General features: G+C 40.3%; 1 protein-coding gene across 1 annotated transcript in view; it reads left to right on the top strand.

The window, feature by feature from the left end:
- Positions 1-3,119: 3,119 nt before the first annotated feature.
- RASGRF2 (Ras protein specific guanine nucleotide releasing factor 2) overlaps positions 3,120-18,485 on the top strand; it is a 106,413-nt gene continuing 91,047 nt past the window's right edge. The window contains exon 1 of the mRNA XM_070935794.1: positions 3,120-3,404. Coding sequence (XP_070791895.1) covers positions 3,120-3,404 — 285 coding nt within the window. The remainder of the gene's footprint in view (positions 3,405-18,485) is intronic.

Below are 18,485 nucleotides of genomic sequence, written 5' to 3'. Positions count from 1 at the left end.
TGATAGGTATTCCCCACCCTATATCCCCATGATTTACATGTATCTAGAACTGTAGCCTTCAAGACATAAGTCACAGCCAATTATCTAAAATGTTAATTGGAAATCATCTTACTCCTTTGTCTGGCATTATATAAATCAGGAAGCAAAATAAAAGAGCCTTAGAAATGAATACTTCAGCATGTATGCAAAATAACTTATCCTTGTTTTATTACATTAACAATATTATGAATAAGATCTGGCAAAAGTTCAGTGTGCTTATTAGGATCAACTAGCAGTTAATTTGATGTACAGGTATAAAATAGGAATTACTCAACTCTCAGGGCTACCCACTCAATAAATGCCTTATATTATGCTGCAAGCTATAAAATAGCTCCTTGAACTTGGGCACGTTTGCAGAGATAAAACAAATTAAATGGTGTTAAAAATAGTTTAGCGATTATGAGTCTCAATGAAAAAAGGAATAGCAATTGCAAACAACGTTTAGCTTAGTTATAGACACTGAGACTCACTCATCAATATCTATTTTTATTGTAATGATTATTCTGGATTTTTGTTTATGACAAGGCAGCTGACTTGATGCAAATTGAAATAATAAATTTTATTTTTGAAACATACCAAGCTATATGAAATGAATAAAAGTATGGGGTAAGGAATAAAAATATATTAAGAATAAACTATTTTTACTGAGTAATTACTTTCCAAATTGACTGAATCTTCAGAGAAGGAAGGTGTGATCTTTTAAAATGGAAAAGCTTTACAAACATATTTGCCATTTTATATAGAGACAAAAAGGAAGCATTATTGAGCATAAGAGATAAATTGTTAACCTGTTGCTTGATGTCAGCAGGTAAATCAGATTATAAATTATATATCCTGTTTAAAATGATGCAATATTATTTTAGATGGAAATCTACGTAGTGATGAGGAATGTCTATGCTTGAGGGATTCCAATTAGATTTTGGTTAATTCAGATTTTGCCAATTTGCCAAGTGACCTGCCAGTCGTATAGAATAGAATAGAATAGAATAGAATAGAATAGAATAGAATAGATTTTTTTATTAGCCAAGTGTGATTGGGCATACAAGGAATTTGTCTTGGTGCATATGCTTTCAGTGTACATGAAAGAAAAGATACGTTCATCAAGAATCATAAAATACAACAGTTTGCAAATGTGACTGACCTTACAATTGTTTAGGCATTTCAACAACACTAAGCCTTTCATTAGTTATAGACAGTCCTATTTTGCATAATTTTTGTATAAATAGCTGTAGAAGAATATCAAACAATTTTACAACAAACTTAATAACCTATGTTAATTTCTGGAGGCAGATAAGTATATAGTTGCACTATTACTGAACAGAACTCCAGTGCCCTACAGTAAAATAAGGACATTTTTCATTCCAGAATATAATGATATGCTTATTCAGATTTAACTGGTAAACAGCACAGTCCCATGTGGGTCTATTCAGAAGTGACCCTTACTTTAATGTAATTTCAGGCCGGAGTTGATGGTCTTAAGGATGCCAACGCTATGATTCTATGGGTTTCTTTTCACCAGTTGCAAAATCTGAAAGGACACAGCCTTCTGTGCTTTTGGGAAAAAATGATAAGATGCTACATTCACCTATATTTATATACTCAAGAAAAATCATGAAGATTTTTTTAACCAACGAAAGCTTATTTGATAATCAGTTTCCTCTTAAGATTTCAAGGACACCTGCAGAAAGATTCCACTTTTTGAGCTGACATTCTTCCAAAGTTTATTTTATAACTTCCTGTCTGTCTGTTGTCTGTGCCATGCAAGTTGCTGAGGGATTTTTGGAGAGCTCAGAAGCTTGTACATGATTGGGTGACATTTTGCCCATTCTTAATGAAACTATTATTCAACTCTCCACTCAAGGTTTCTTTTCCTTCTCAGCATCCAGGCCCAGCACATGTTCTTTGAACTCCGTAAACGTTCAACCTGTAGAGCAGATTTTGTGACTTCAACAGCCTTGAAGATGACGTGAGGAAAGAATGGAGGGAAACGCTCTCTCGGTCTCTATGTGAGTTACAAACACTCAGGAACGAGCGTTTACGCCAGAATAACTCCTCCACTAAACTGACGTGTCGTGAGAAAATCTGAAGATACTTTATTCTCGCTCTCTCCAACTAATCCCGCAGCCGGGAAAGCACCGCAGGAGCGGATTATGCACTCCGCTTAACTTCGCAGGTCCTCATTCTAAAGCTTCGTTGGCCCTCCCGCATCGACGTTTCCCCCGCAGAAAAAGCGACCGCTGCCACACACGCCGCCTCGGGCATTTTGTCCTACAAATCCGCACTTCTCCTCTCCTTTCTCCCCCTCCCCCCTTCAAACCCCCGTTCCTTCCCTTGGCTCGACGGGCTGGAGATAACGCCCCCATTCCCGGAGGCGGGCGGCAAAAAAAAAAAAAAAAAGAAAAAAAAAAGAAAGAGGAGGAGGAGGGAGGTTTAAGCTCTCTAGAGGCGGGAACGCGCACCCACTCCGAGGGAGGGTTGTTATTCCGCGCTCTGGCACCGGCCGCGGTAGCGACTTTGTGCTTTAAATTGGTCTCAAAGCCGATTACGGCTCATCTCCCGAGTGATTATTTTCCTTTCTGGCTCCCGGTGGAGGAGAGGGCTGGGGTCGGGTGTGGAGAGGTTGAATGGGCAGCAGCTGCCGGAGGAGGAGGAGGAAGAGAGGTCCGGAAGCTTCAGCGAGCGCGGCGCGGCTGTAGTCAGGGAAAGCGCGGCTCGCAGAACTTTCCTGGGCGAAAAGACGCGTGAGGCGCCCAGAACAAGGATGCCGCCAGCGCCCCTGGGCAGGGCTGAAGCGCTCGGAGCAGCCGCCGGCTGAAGCAAAGGAGCTCAGCTACAGCCCCGGACTCCAATAGCGCCCAAGGTGGCGACACCCCCCACCAGGACGGAGGAGCGCGCCGGCGCGAGGCTTTGCAGTGGTGTGCGCCACCGCGGAAAGGCTGATGGCTCTAGGTTCCGTCAGGCTTCGCCTCGCCTGTCCGGAGAAGCCGCGCTCCCCTTCGACGACGCGCTGGTGACGGCAGGGGCTTCTCCCCCCACCCCCGCGTTGATCCGAGCGGTTCGCCGTCGGCGCTGGAGGCACCATGCAGAAAAGCGTGCGCTACAACGAAGGGCACGCCTTATACCTCGCCGTGTTGGCTCGCAAGGAGGGCACCAGGCGCGGCTACCTGAGCAAAAAGACCGCCGAGACCAGCCGCTGGCACGACAAATGGTTCGCCCTGTACCAGAACATGCTCTTCTATTTCGAAAGCGAGCAAAGCGCCCGGCCCGCCGGCGTGTACATGCTGGAAGGCTGCAGCTGCGAGAGGGCGCTCGCTCCAAAGGGCGCATCCGCCGCCAGCGTTAAGGACTCGGCGCTGGACAAGCAGGTAGCGGCGGGCCCCGCCCTCGCTCGAGTTTTCCCCCTTTCTCCACCTCCTCATTTGCTAAGGCTCCCTTCCCGCTAATGGGACGTTGGCGCAGAAAAGGGGCTCAACTTTAAAATGGGGTGCCTTGGCCCTGGGCCACGCGCGACCGCGGGGTCTTCTCTGCTGAAGTTCTGGGGCTACTAGCCGAGTCTCACTTTGGGTAAAGGAGATCGTAAGGCAGGTGGAGAGATATGTGCTGCTCTACCCAACGGAGGTTTGGCTCTCCCTGAGCTTACAAGTTTGAGCTCTCGACTAGCTTTTCTCAACCTTCTGGATGAGTTGTGGTACAAACTCCTCTGTGTTGCCCAGCTAGCGCTTGGGAAGGCTGTCGAATGAGTTAGGGTGTGCTTGAAGCAGAAAATGTTAGCGTATGTTAAAGGTTACTCCTCACCCAGTGGGGATGAAATTTAGTCAAGGGCGTGATTTTCAACCCGTTTTTTTTGGGGGGGGGAAGTCCCCAAGAGAACAATAGAAACATTTCTCTTCCCTGACAAATGTAGTTAGATTAACAGGTCTTTTTAAAAAGCCGTCAGCGGAATTGAAGGTATTTTCAGTCTCTTTAAATAAAGCCTCTAGATTTTTCAGCCCCAGAGTACAGGAGGAAGACAGCAGCTAAACTCTTCAACATTCTCTTGAATAGGGAGCAATGTTAATGTTTGGTTTTTAAAAATCCTTGGCCAAGTTTTGGTAGATACTGTTGTTTTTCTCAGACTGCCTGCCAGGTGCGAATTATGTTTCATTTCCTGATGTTTTTGCTGGCATATACAGTGACTGCTGGCTGAAGAAAAAGATCTTCTGATTCTTCTTAACTGTTTAATAACATTAACTTTGAAAGAGCTATGAGAGAGAATGCATACAGTGCAAGTCCACATCAGAATTCAATAAACCAAGGCAATACAGGTAGTCTTTGACTTACGACCACAATTGAGCCCAAAATTTATGTTGTTACGTGAGAAATGTGTTAAGTGAATTTTGCCCCATTTTACAACTTTTCTCCCCACATTTGTTAAGTTAGGACATTTCTCCCCACATTTGTTAAGTAAGTTAGGTTTTTAAGTGAATCTGACTTCCCCATTGACTTTGTCAGAAGGTTGCAAAAGATGATCACATATTCCTGTAACACTGCAACCGTCATAAACATGAACTATTTGTGAAACATCTGAATGTAAATCACGTGACAATGAGGATGCTGCAATGGTCATAAGTGTGAAAAATGGTCATGTCACTTTTGTCAGTGCTGTTGTAACTGTTGTAAGTCGAGGAGTACCTGTATAGTACAGTACTACAGTACTAGTCTTTCTATTTATACAACCTTAGAATATTGGCAACGCTTGTTTATGAAGGAGATTTGGGCACATCTATGCATACTTTCGACTAGCACTGATGATGTTACCTAGTTTTAGTAATGAAACATCTGTAAGAAAACAACCAAGCTCAGAGAGTACCAAGGACTCTTTATATTTTTGTATTGCCTGTCTGCAAATGAAATACAGCACAATAATCAGAACATTCACTTTGTCTTTAGCTTCCCTTTAGAAAGTTTTTGTTGTTATTTTGAAACAGCAATAATTAGTGGACATGCAGCTTTGATCAACTTTCTTCTTGAGTTTAACTCTGTTTAATGCTATTCTAGTTGCTCTATTGGCTAGGCAGGAAAACATTTGGAAAAAAGGAGTCCAATCATAACTGTCGCTCTTGGAAAGTCAAGACACTCAAGTTTTATTTCACTCTTGGAAAAACAATATGCTCTGCAAGTTATTTTGATACAAAACACATGAGTTTTAATTCAGGATTGGAACACTCAAAAAAGGTATTTTGAGATGAGAATATTTTTCCGGTTGTTTTGTACATTCCTGGTTATAGTCCAATTCATCAGAAGGCACCAGATCAGAAAGATTGGTCTAAAGCATGCTGGCTGGAAATTTGTGAGATGTAATCCAGTTTATCTGAAATACACCAGATTGGGTCTAGAATAAGGCTTTTAAATATTGCTGCCTCTTTTTGTACTATATCCCCTGGAGATACGAAACAGCTCTCAGTGTAGAATAAGGAATTAGATGGTTTTCAATGGAAAAAAATGGTGTGATAACCTGATGGTGTACTGCCACTTTTGAAAAGTGATCAGTTTTCCATGACATATCATGAAATAAAATAGTAAAATCAGAGATGAAGGAGATCTTTAGCAATAGAAAATGATGTGGTGGCTTTGAAGTAGTCATTCTTAATATAATCTGCCTGGTAGGATTGTTCTTGTGAGAAAAAAATGGAGTTAGAGGCAGAGCTATCCTGAGGAAAAGATACAATATAAAGTTGATTAATAAATGGATTTAATCTATTTGGAAACTAGTTCTGGAGTTTTTAATGTCAAATGTTTCAAGTATTCGAAATGTGTAAATCTTCAGATGTTTAAGTACAGTTAAACCAAATATTTCTGAACTTTTTCTTATTAAAAACAGATTGTATACTGATTTGTATAATTTATCACACCTTACTGAATTAATTTGAATTTTGTAATCATAATTTTTTGTTTCTTGAAACATAATTCTGGCATTTCTTTAAATATAATATGGGCCCGGTGGCTCAGCAGACTGATAGCATTGTGATTAACATCAGCTGTCTGCAATTACTGTAAGTTCGAATCTCACCAGGCACAAGGTTGACTCAGCCTTCCATCCTTTCTAAGGTAGGTAAATTGAGGACCCAGTTTGTGGGGGCAATAAGCTGACTTTGTATAAATATACAAAAGTATGAAGGCTATTGCTTAACGCACTGTAAACCGCCCTGAGTCTCTGGAGAAGGGCGGCATATAAATCAAATTAAAAAAAAATATATGTGGAAACAATAGGTCCAATTAGCCAGATGATGGATCAAAAGAGCTCAGCGATGTTTATAAGATGAATATATTTCAATTTAGATAACACTATAGTTATTCAAAGTCAGGATTAGATTCACAAGTAGGAAGCAATTAGCAATGGTAGTTTTTAAAAATTGGAAATATTATTATAAAGTTGAAAGTTTAGGAAACGATGCATTTTAACTGATATTTTGACTCAATACAGCGCTATTCTAGACTCTATTAAAACTACCAATAAAATACCTTGGTTATTGAATTAAATTGTTAATTCATATAGTTTGCTTGATCTAATAAAAGGAAAAATATTTTATATATTCAGAAGTGGTAATGATACAAAGTAACAGAGACAATATTCAATGAGTGATAATATGATGTAAATTCTTATAGTCATTTTACAAGTCTACTCTAAAATAAATTTCATCATGTTCAATAGGTATTTCTAGAATAAGAAGTATTGAACTCCAATTTTAGTCATATGCTATATCAGACTTCAGCAGTGGCATCTTCATTGCCAGTGCATTGTTCCTATGTGAATACAAATATGCATTTGATGATACACTCATTTCTTTTGATTTATAGAATCAAACAGGTGTCAGTTTCTTTGGAAGCACTGGAATTTTATCTCTAAAGGAATAAATTTTTGACGTTTAAAAAAATAGGAAATAAATTCTTCATAGCTTCAAAAAATCCATCAATTTAACTATATAAAAATCCAAACCATGCCAGAAAACAAATGTTCAGCTGTTACAGTGAGAGACAGTTAACATTTTTAGATAGAAATCAAGATGATTTAGAAGAATGTTTTTAAAATAGAGGTATTTTGTTTTTCTACTTTTGTGACAAGTTTAAGCATAAATGGTTTCATGCTTAGTTAGCATCATCTAAACACACACACAAACACGGTCAGTTCATGTTCCCTTTTGCCTTAGTCCCAGCCCCAGCCCCAGCCCCAGCCCCAAACAATATTAATTGTATGAAATTATATTAATTGTTAAATTCTATGTTAATTTTGGCTAAAGAGATACATGTGCTTAAAATCTTGATAAAAATAAATGAAATATATTTAATGGGAAATACGTTTTATGGATTAGACCTGAATTTATTTCACCTGTATTTATTGTATTTCACTGCAATACAATGTTTGGTGATCTGGGGTGGTGATATAGGTGGCACAGATCAAATTATCAGTTCATTACAGTATGCAGAGTGGAGGATGAATGACCTTTTTGGTCAAAGTAACAAGCAAGCCTTCTGTTATTCTACATGTAACTGCAGTTTTATTTAGTTCTGTGCTGCCATTCTCTAACATGAATTGCCTTAATCATGTTGTTACCTGTAACCATTATTTCACAACCACATAGATCCTAAAATTTCTGTTATTTGGTAAGGAGTAGATGCTGCAAATCTACCATTGGATGATCTGATTGTCATGCATTAGCTGGCTTTTGAGTAGCTAACAGTCACAATTCTTTTTATCTCACAATTTCATCATTTTGTTGCAATAAATACCTATCCTGAAATGAAAAGATTTTTATTTACCGTGTTTCCCCCAAAATAAGACCCTGTCTTATGTTTTTTTGAACCCTGAAATAAGCGCTTGGCTTTATTGCCATGCGCTCAAAAGCCTGATTGGGCTTATTATCAGGGGATGTCTTATTTTGGGGGAAACAGGGTACTTTTGCACTGTATGCAAAACCTATACCTATACCTATACCTAGAATAGGTATAAAACAATAAACATATATTGGGCTAGAAAAAACTCTAGAATGATATATTAAATAGGATTAAAATTTCTGGTGGGAACAGTGAAACTAGTTTAGCATTCTCCAGACATGTTAAGACTGAATCTTCCAAAATTTCCCAGACATTGAAATTATCAAGCTAAGTCCCTACCCATGTTTCCATGAAAATAAGACTGGGACTTGTATTAATTTTTGCTCCAAAAGATGCATTAGGGTTTATTTTCCAGTTAGGTCTTATTTCTGAGGAAATATGGTACTAAATGCATCCACCTGGCTGATGATTTTAATGAGCTTATTTTTGGGGTAGGGCTTATATAATGAACATCCTGAAAAATCATGCTAGGGCTTATTTTCTGGTTGGATCTTATTTATTCATTTGGTTTTAAATATGGGAAGAAAGAGAGCATAGATAAATTTTGCATCAACAGGCATAAAATAACCATTGCAACTACATCTAAGGTTTCATATCTCAGTCTTATATCTCAAGTATCATTAAAACATTTAAAAGTTATAATAATGTGAAATATTTGATAGGCAGAAACAATACTGAATTTGCAAATGCAGGCAGTGAAACAAACAAAAACTTTTAATTTCCAGAAGTGGTAATTTCACATAACTACAGAGCAAATTTTACAGTAATTCTTTTGAGCACAGTACATTATATAATGCATTGTCTGCTTTATATGCCAATCCTAAGCACTATTAATTAGAAGTAAAATCATTTACTATAGCCTAATTTTAAATTAAATTTCAGGCAAAACTGAATACAGAAGATTTTGCTTAAGCACTAGTAAAATATAGTGAAACATCAGGACTTACAAAATTGCAGTTTACATTATTCAGTGTTGGCAAACCTTTTTGGCACCAAGTGCCGAAACTGGAGTGCGCGTGTGGGGGGAAGTGCTGGAAACCGGAAGAGCAGCTCCATAGAGTGCCCGCGCGGGAGTGCAGGAAACCAGAAGAGCAGTTCCCTGGCGTGCATGTGCATGCCAGGAAGCTGAGCTTCTGGTTTCCGGTATGCGCATGCACACTGGTCACCTGAGCTTCCAGTTTCCAGTGCTCCCGTGCGCACGAAGACCAGCTGGCTAGTGCCAGAACCCGGAAGAGCAATGGGCAACTTTTGGCGTGCCCAGAGAGCTGGCTCTGCGTGCCACTTCCAGCACGTGTGTGATAGGTTCACCATCACGGCATTATTTACTTCAATGAAATCAGTGAAAATAGATTTCATTAGAAGTAAGTTTGGAAGCAGAGAATATTAACAGAATGTAAATATGTACTCATTATTTGTTTCTATATAGTTATACTTTGAAGTTAAGATTATTCAGATGTATTGTGTGTGCATGTGTGCATCCCATTTTAATCTATGTATCAATGTAATACATTTTGAAGAGTTTAGGATGAAAAATGCAAAGTTGCATGGTGAGGTGTAAGCTTTCATTTTCAAAGAACTCAAAGAATCTGAATATGGAATTTGATGTCAAGTATATAGATGTCAATAACACCACAAAATCTGTGTTATCAGTTACTATACTACTAATTTATGCCAGCACTTTGCTGATTGATGTTATTAAATGTCCTAAACAGATAATGAAGAGTTATTTCTTTCTTCTTTGACGTACGTTTTATTCATTTAATTAAAACATATATCAAATCTAAAAACAAACTCTGGGTGTCTTACAACCCAGCAGTAGAAACAATATATGTAACTATATTTAAACAATAAATAAAACCAAATCCAGAAAAACCTGGCACCACAACCACACTTCATTGATGTAACCTACCACATTTTCATCATATTCTCACTTCATCTGGAAACTGAAAGAGTGAGGACCTGTCAGATCTTAAGAGGGAGATTATTCCATACGTCAAGGCTGCAATGGAAAAGGCATGCTTCCAAGGACTACAAGAGGCAATATTCAAGAGAAGGGATCTGGAGCATGGATACCCTATCAGCTTTTGTAAGATGGGAAGATAGCTTTAGGGATAGGCGGTCCCTCAGACAATCTGGTCTTGTGCCAGGTAGGGCTTTAAAGGTGATACCCATCACTTTGAATTGCACCTGGGAAAAAATTAGGAAGCAGTGCAGTTCATGCATCCGGGATGTAATAGGCGCAAACCTAGGAGTGCCCAACATAGCATGCACTACTGCAGTCTGGACCAGGTGGTCTTCAAGAGCAGCCCCATGTACAGCACATTGTATCAAATAGTGATTAAGGCATGACTTCCAGAGAGCCTAAATTGCTTACCAGCTCCTTTCAGGGGAGTGCAACCCTGTCCAGAGTCAGAGATGGCATATCATCAGACCAAGCACGGGAGGTGGGGGGGAAGCTACTCCCATCTTGCCAGGGTTGAATCAAATTTGGTTCTTCCTCATCCAGACCCTTTTAGCTTCCAGTCATTTGGTGAGCATTGTGATAGCATTACCTGCTTGGTGAAGGGTAGAGATGTACAATATAACTGGATATCATCAGTACATTGATGATACCACACATTGCCAGCAAATGACTTCATCTAGAGGTTTCATTTAAATGTTAAAGAGGATAGGATTAGGACACAGACCTGAGGCCTGAGAAACCCTGTATTACAGGAACCTACAGCTCAGCCTGTCCCCTCTTAAGGAAAATCACCTTCCCTTTTAAGGAAAATCACTGCAAAACTGTACCTCCCCCTCCAAATCCCCAACGCAGGCTCAGAAGGATATCAAAGTTGATGGTATCAAAAGCCATTAAGAGATCCAGGAGAGCAAGGACAGTTTCATCCACCACCTCCCTTGTGTCAATTCCTCCAGAGTTATCTGCAAATTAATGCAATCTTGGCAGGTACCCTGGCCTGAAAAGGGTCCAACTACAGGCTCTCTGTAGCTAAGCTCCGACACCCTCTCATCAACTTTCCTAAAATGGGGAAGAGTGGGAGATGGGTTAAATATCTAAAACTGTTGGGTCCAAGGATAGCCTCTTAAGAAGGGAGCATAGTAGCTTAAGATCTTCCATTTTATTACTTCTAGGACTCATACATTCTTCTTATAGTTATAGAAGCAATTTGTGGTAAGATGTACGAGAAGGCCTAGCAAAAACCTGGGAGTGGCGTCAAAAGAGGAATCAGCTTAGAGTTTCTGCAAAGCTACAAAGGGACTTAGTCCAGAGGTGAAATTCAGCCAGTTCTATCCAGATCGCGTGATCTGGTAGCGCTGGCGGGAGGCTCCGCCCACCCGCCCGGACGTCATCACGCCCCATTTTTGGCCCCCCTGCATATGTGCAGAAGACTACGCATGTGTGGAGGAGGTGCGAGCGAGTGTAGCATACTCACGCTCACATTTGTGAACTGGTAGCGAAGGTAAGTGAATACCACTCCTGATTTATTCCAATCCTCTTGAATTCTGTTAATCCTTATTCAGCGCTCAATTCAGCGTTTGTTTACGATTTTTATAATATATTTATATTTATTTTGAAAGTTACCTAAAAGTCAAATTTGATACAGGAAATAAGATCTACTGTATACTGTCCTCATCCTTTAAAGGAATTACGTAACATGTTCCATTGCCAGACTGTTTTATTTTGTTCTGTGAAGGCCATCAGGTTTTGGATCCTGGATTTTTGTCCATTAAAAAAAAAAGTAATTTGTGGACATTCTTGAGGCAACAAATGATATATTAAAATAAAAATTGATATGTAAAATAAATTTCAAGCACCTGGCTGCCTTCCATTTACTCTTGCTTCGCTCTTTGCTCTGCATAAGTGAAATAACTAACTGCAATTTATCAGCATTTTCTGGTCTAGCTAGAATAGAAAGTTAAGATTAATGTTTTCTAAAAAAGGATATGAACCCATGGTTTAATTTCAATTTCTGAATCCTAATGAATCTGGAAACAATTATCCATATTTCACAGGTTTTGAGTTTTTGAGATTTTAATTTAAGACACAGCAGATCAGCACCCATTTTGGTTTTTTTCCCTTTTCATTTAGCAAATTCTGTCCTAATTCCTACTTAAAGGCAAGGACCCAGTTTGTGCGGGCAATAAGCTGACTTTGTATAAATATACAAAAGTATGAAGGCTATTGCTTAATGGATTGTAAGCCGCCCTGAGTCTCCGGAGAAGGGCGGCATATGAATCAACTTAAAAAAAAAAGTAAGAAATAGTTATTCTAGCTGACATTCTTTTTATCTCTTGAACTCCATTTGCTCTTCCATTTCTGGCAGAATGTGGGCCATTTTTGTTCAGCCTAGGTAGAAACATTCCCTGAAAGGTTTTCTTCTTTAGCACTCTGGATTGTACCCTGCCTGTCCCCAAGAACAAACCTTTAACAACCAAATTCTGTGTCCATCTTTGGTTTGCTAGCATTACACCTCCATCTATATTTCTTTTTTAAAAATGCTTTATCTGTTTCCTTCCTCTGTTAAGCTCAGCAGTGTCGTTTTCCTAATGGAGAATATGCTGTCTAGTAAGAAGAATAGTGTCCTATAAAAGTTACAAAGAACAACATGACTATTAGTTTATATGTTACAGAATGTTGGAGAGTTATGGGTGGCTGGATATTGTCACACTATATTGTCTTGTCAGCTACAATTTATAGTTCGCATTGTTTGTTCAGCCTGATAATAGAAAGTGTGTGTTAAAGGACTGCATATTACTGCATGAAATACATATATCCTGATTTATTGAACCAGGTTGAGCCAATAAAACTGTAGGTTAATGCTTATACAGGTAATCCTTGACTTATGACAATTATTCAGTTACTGTTCAAAGTTCCAACAGCATTCAATGAATGATACTTAGGATAAGTCCTTGTAGTTCTGGACATCACAATATTCCTGTGGTCACATGATCACAATTTCCCATGTTCCTTCTGGCTGGCTTCTGACAAGCAAAGTCAATGAGGAAACCAGCAGGTTTGAGTTTGAAGTAATAATCACATGAGATCCTCTCTTAACAACCTTGTTTAAAAATGGCAACCGGGATTGCCAGAATTGCCATTGCACAGGTGACATGGTCACATAATGTCTAGCTTTATGGCCATGTCAGTTAGCAATAGCAATTCTGGTCCAAAGACAAAAGACTAGGACTACATATAGTTAGATATATTATAACACTGTATGTAAAGTTGAGTACAGCATAAGAAAGAGTAAAAATAAAAATATGAAATGAAAAATAATAAAAGATACCACATTTTCTTGGAATATAGTACATGGAATGATAGGATAGTTTAAGGTAGGTTTGCTGACAGTCAATCAATCTTTATTCGGTCATAGAACAGCAGAGATTTGGAGAAAAATCCTGTAATGTTTTATAACATCCTTGATTGGATTTAATGTTACATGGAGCAAAATGTTACAAACTACAATATTTGTTCTTACAGGTGGAATGATGAGCGGTCCATGCTCATCATTCTCTTGAGTGTCCCCTATGTTCTTGAAGTCCGCCTTGGAAAAATTGAGATAGATTTTTAGGAGTTGCAAAGGAAATAGACACTCTTCTTCCTCCAAGATACACTGTAATGTAAAAGAGAAGCAGAAATTTAGACAACAAAGTGCATTTTTTTCCAATATTAAGAAATGGAATGGAATGCACAGTTTGGAACTAAAAAGTAAAATATAATTGTTCTAAATGCTCTTTAAATTGTTTTAAAATTATTCTTACATATAGCAAGAGAAGGACTTACACAAATGTTTGTTATTTAAAGATGAGTAGTTTAAAAATAGGCTACTAGAAAAACCATTTTTGTTGTTTATCTCTGTTTAACTACAGCAGAGGTGTCAAACTCATATTGTCACATTGTTGTCACGTGATGTATGATGGCTTTCCCCCCTTTGCAAAAATGGGGGTGGGCGTAGCCAGAGCATGACACCTGCGGGCTGCGAGTTTGACACCCCTGAACTACAGTATCAAGATCTCTTGGGGCCTAATGTAGGTGTACCATATGTAGGTTGCAAACATATGGATGATCACAAGAGGTTATCAAAAAGTTAATGCTTTTTATATCAGTTTGCTGCTATCTAATGACTTCCTGGATTATTGAAGTTCGAATACCATATACCTATTGTAATAAATATGATAGGCATATTTGAGAAAAATTGTTTGTGCTGCTGCAGTGTTAAAAATGGAAATTGGAGAACATGAAAGAAGGAGAAATTTTTTCAAATTGGTTTCAGTATTGTGGTCCAGTATGTACTGGCAGACTGGCAGACATTTTTTTTGATAAATTTTAGAATTGCTGCTAAACACAGAGAATAATTTAAAGGAAGAGTAGCTGAATTAAAATGTTAAGAAAAACAGAACAGTACACTTTGGTAATACTGTAGTTTGTAATATAATTTCAAGCTAAATTTGAAATTTTAATCAGACACGTTATAATAGCTACTATGCAGATTTTTTTTAATTAAATAGCTTTCCTATAGCTATAGTCATCTCTATTTTTTTGTTATTTTTTTGTTATTGTTAGTAGTGTTATTCTGTCGTATTGATTTTCCTATTTTAATATTATTATTATAAGAAGGGAATATAAGCTGGTCAAACTCCTGATGCATTAAGTGTCATGTAAACTCCAGGAAATAATAAATGAAATATTAGTATTATCATGTTTAGATGCAAAAGATACATTGAAATTCACTCAAGGATGTGTAGGACTTGTTATATAGGTGAAGAATAGATAGACTTGGAATTTATGTAGGTACTCTAATGATACGTTACTATTGGAGATTGTAGAGAGGCAGGATCAGGGGAGGGTTCTAATTTTTTTTACTACCGGTTCTGTGGGCGTGGCTTATTTTGTGGGTGTGGCTTGGAGGTCATGCGACTAGGTGGGCGTGGCTAGCTGGTCAGAGTCGTTTCTGGAAGGTCCTCGCACTTACGACCAGTCCTCGCACTTACGACCCAACTCATTTGTTTGCTTTTAACCCTGATCAACTGTAGGACGGCCCTTTGAAGCCCCGCGGCAAGAGTTTAAACAGTTTTTTTCCCTCTAGTCATCAGCTGGGACTCAGGAGGCAGCAATAGATTGGGGGTGGAACCAAATAAAAGGTAAGAATAACGTGGGAGGGGAGGGCGGGGGGGGAGAACCGGTTCGGTGATGTCATATCGTCACCGCTACTGGCTCGGCCGAACTGGACCGAACCGGGAGGAACCACCACTGGGCAGGATGATGAGTGAATCTCAAAGGAATTGTTCATGGGCACACTGGTTGATTGATCGATGATTTACTGATTATATGCCATTGTCAGTGTACATTTGATTACATACAGATTTTGTGGAGACTCTGTCCCCAAGCTGGCCCTTCAGGTATTCTAACACTGTATTTAGTGACAATAAATTGAGACTACTTCTGTCCAAGCGTATCCACCTAAGACAGTGGTGACTAACCTTTTTGTTGTTGCGTGCTGAAAGTGTGCGTGCATGCGCATGCCAGTACTCTCGTGTGCCAGCACCCATAATGTATTGCACATCCCCCTGTGCATGTGCGCATCCCCCACACATGTGCCCCCTCCATTTTGGACCAACCTTTGTCGGCATGAATGGCTTGCTTTTGCAGAGGCAGTGACGGCTCCTTCTCCTCCTACCAGCCTCGCGATCTGGGCAACGTCCAGCCAGCCAGTTATGCCAGCTGGCAGGATCACAGAGGAGCGAGCCACCCAGGTTGCTGCTGCTGGTGCGCCACCCTTGGAGCAATGCTCCATTCTGCCCATGGATACGCAGCAACCAACGAGGGAGAGATGGAGTTGAGAGAGCTGGGGTTGAGTGCGCGCTATCGCCTCCCTCCAGCCCAGCTTCCTGAAGGGCATCTTGCAGCCAAGAAGCAAATGCCCTTTTGGCCCACCCGAGGCCTCCTGGTCTCTAGCGCCCGTCTCTTGCAACTGCTCATCCGCTCCCCACAGGGGAAGGGAGGAGACAAAAGAGGGCTGCTTTAATTGTTTTGAACTTTAATTGTTCCTCTTTTGGGATTGCCTGGCAGCAGCCCGGTTCTTCACATGCTCCTGCCAGTCTCTTGAGACACCTACTCGAGCGAGGCACTGGAATCGTCTGCCATGCAGTGGCAGGGGGGTTGGAGTGGTGGAAAAAGGGCTGGCTGGGTGCCTGACTGGTGGCTTCCTTCCTAAAGAGAGTGATTACAGGTCTAAAAGGAGACGCAGTGGCCAGGAGTGCTGCAAAGAACAATCTCCCCTGATTTGCACGGCAGCTGAGAAAAGCGCCTTCCTCCAGTTGCTGGAAGTTAAAAGGTGGCTCTGCGCAGCTGCTCGAAAAACTTCTCCCGATGGCCATTCTCTTTCACGCTCAGAGCCCCATGGAAAGGATTGAGGGAAGAAAGCCGGAGCTCTGGCAGCCTCTGGAAAAATGTTTGGCTCATCGATTCCCCCACCCCAGGAATGGGGAGGTACGTACTCCCAACCCCCCCAGCATCCTTCTGAGAGGAGAGAAGCTCCCTGCTTGCTCACACACGCGGCTTCGGCTGCTGCCCACCTATTGTCTGGCGCCCACAGCGAGGCAACTGGGGAGACGCCTGCATGTTTCGCAGCGGCAGTGGCAGCAGCAGTGGCAGTGGTAAAGCCATTGCCCCCATGAGGTCTGCTGCTCCCAACTTCATCCTCTCGGCCTTAGTGCTCTTACCTTACATGGTGGCGGTGCATCCTCCTCCTGCAGGCCAAAAGTGCAGCCATGCTCGCCTGAGCGCCCAAGCTGACCAGTCGCTCTTGCCTTTCCCGCTGCTGCCACTGCTGCTCTTCTGGGTTGGCGGAGCTGCGCAGGAGGAATGCCGGAGACAGTGTGCTGGACGGCCATTGCCATTGCTGGTCTTTGCACGCGCATGCATGCCAGAAATCAGGAGACCATGGCCGATGCACATACACATTCCTGAAACAGGAAGATCATCTTCCTGGAGCACGCATGCGCAATGGGCGGCTGTTCTTTTGGTTTTGGGTGCACCAGTGCACATGAAAACCATCTGGCTGGCATGCCGGAACCTGGAAGAGCAATGGGCGATGGCTCTGTGTGCCCAGAAAGATGGTTCTGCGTGCCACTTCTGGCATGCGTGCGACAGGTTCGCCATCACAGACCTAAGGTGTTACAATTTTGAAGCACTGAAAAAATGTGGATCTAAGATAAATACTGTATGATAGATCTAAGCCAATGTTTTTCAAGCCTGGCAACTTTTAGATGTATAGACTTCCAAAATTCCTCCGCTAGCATGCATCTTAAAGTTGCCAAATTTGAAAAACATTTATCTAAACCTACCATTCCAATGGATTGCTTAGGCGCCAAAGCCCTTCCTGAATAGAGAAAACATTATGTAATTGTGGTGAACTAGGGAACAATTTATAAACAGTAGCTGTTTTGTTTATTATCTGTCATCCAGTCTATTAACTGCTCACACATCAGTTTGGAGCATCAACTGTTTCACTTGTGTTAGTTGAAAAAGGAAGATAGGACTGACTGTAATCTTGATATTAATGACAACAGGGCATATTCTCAGATAGCCTCTTCAGGTGGTTTCACAGAAATATTTAAAAGCACTTGGGATAAAATAGAATCCTAATGAACCTCATAGGATAACTAGCTGCCAAAGAGCAGTGCAATAATTCCCCAATATCATCTTCTGGAATCTATTATGTACTTGGAATGGCACCATTGTAATACACTGCCTTAATATCCCACTACTAATAACTAGCCCAGAAGGACATCATGGTTAATGGTACTGGAAATTGCTAAGAAAACAGACTAGATCAATTTTCCCTAAGAGAGTAAAGCAAATAATTTTTGTTCCAACTTTCTTTATTGATTTCATGTTTTTATGATGAACTGTAGAATAAACAATATTCATGGAGATTAAAAAAAATATAAAATCACAGTGTTGGAAGAAACCTCTTCTAGCCCAGACAGGAACCTCAGATCATTCTAGACAAATGGTTCTCCAATCTTTGTTTGAAATTCTCCAGTTATGGAGCATCTACATCTTTAGCATGAAGACTGTTCCACTACTTAATAGCTTTCACAATATGTTTGGATTCCTATCTGTAAAGCTATCATATTCATTCATTTGCATTGGCTTGCAAGCTATCCAAGGTGGCTTACTTTATTTGTATGACACCCATTCCTGAAGACTCTAAATTAAAGAAATCAAGATGATAAAATAGCAGTTTCAGAACTAGACAGAATGTAAAGTTATAACTTCCTGTTAGGGTCATAAGTAATCTCACTCTGGTGCCTAAATGAAGAACCAGGTTTTCAAAGGATTCCTAAAGGATAGCAGAGTTGAGACCATACAGATCTTGGAGGTGGTGCAAGTGCAGTGATAGAAAAGGCACTTCCCTGATCCCATAAAACGACATTGTTTTATTGATAGGACTTTGATAAATGGGAATTTATCATCTGCTTTTGATAGTGTTGTGTGCTTCTTGTTTGAAAATACTATGAAGATATAGGGAAATGTCTGTTGATATTCTCCCCTGTTTTGAAATGTT

This window comes from Pituophis catenifer, unplaced genomic scaffold, assembly GCF_029215685.1.
Source record: "Pituophis catenifer annectens isolate HBS135680 unplaced genomic scaffold, rPitCat1.0.hap2 SCAF_2, whole genome shotgun sequence".
In the NCBI taxonomy this organism is placed as follows: Eukaryota; Metazoa; Chordata; class Lepidosauria; order Squamata; family Colubridae; genus Pituophis; species Pituophis catenifer.
The sequence above is the reverse complement of the archived record's forward strand: the minus strand, read 5'-3'. Positions and strand labels throughout refer to the sequence as shown.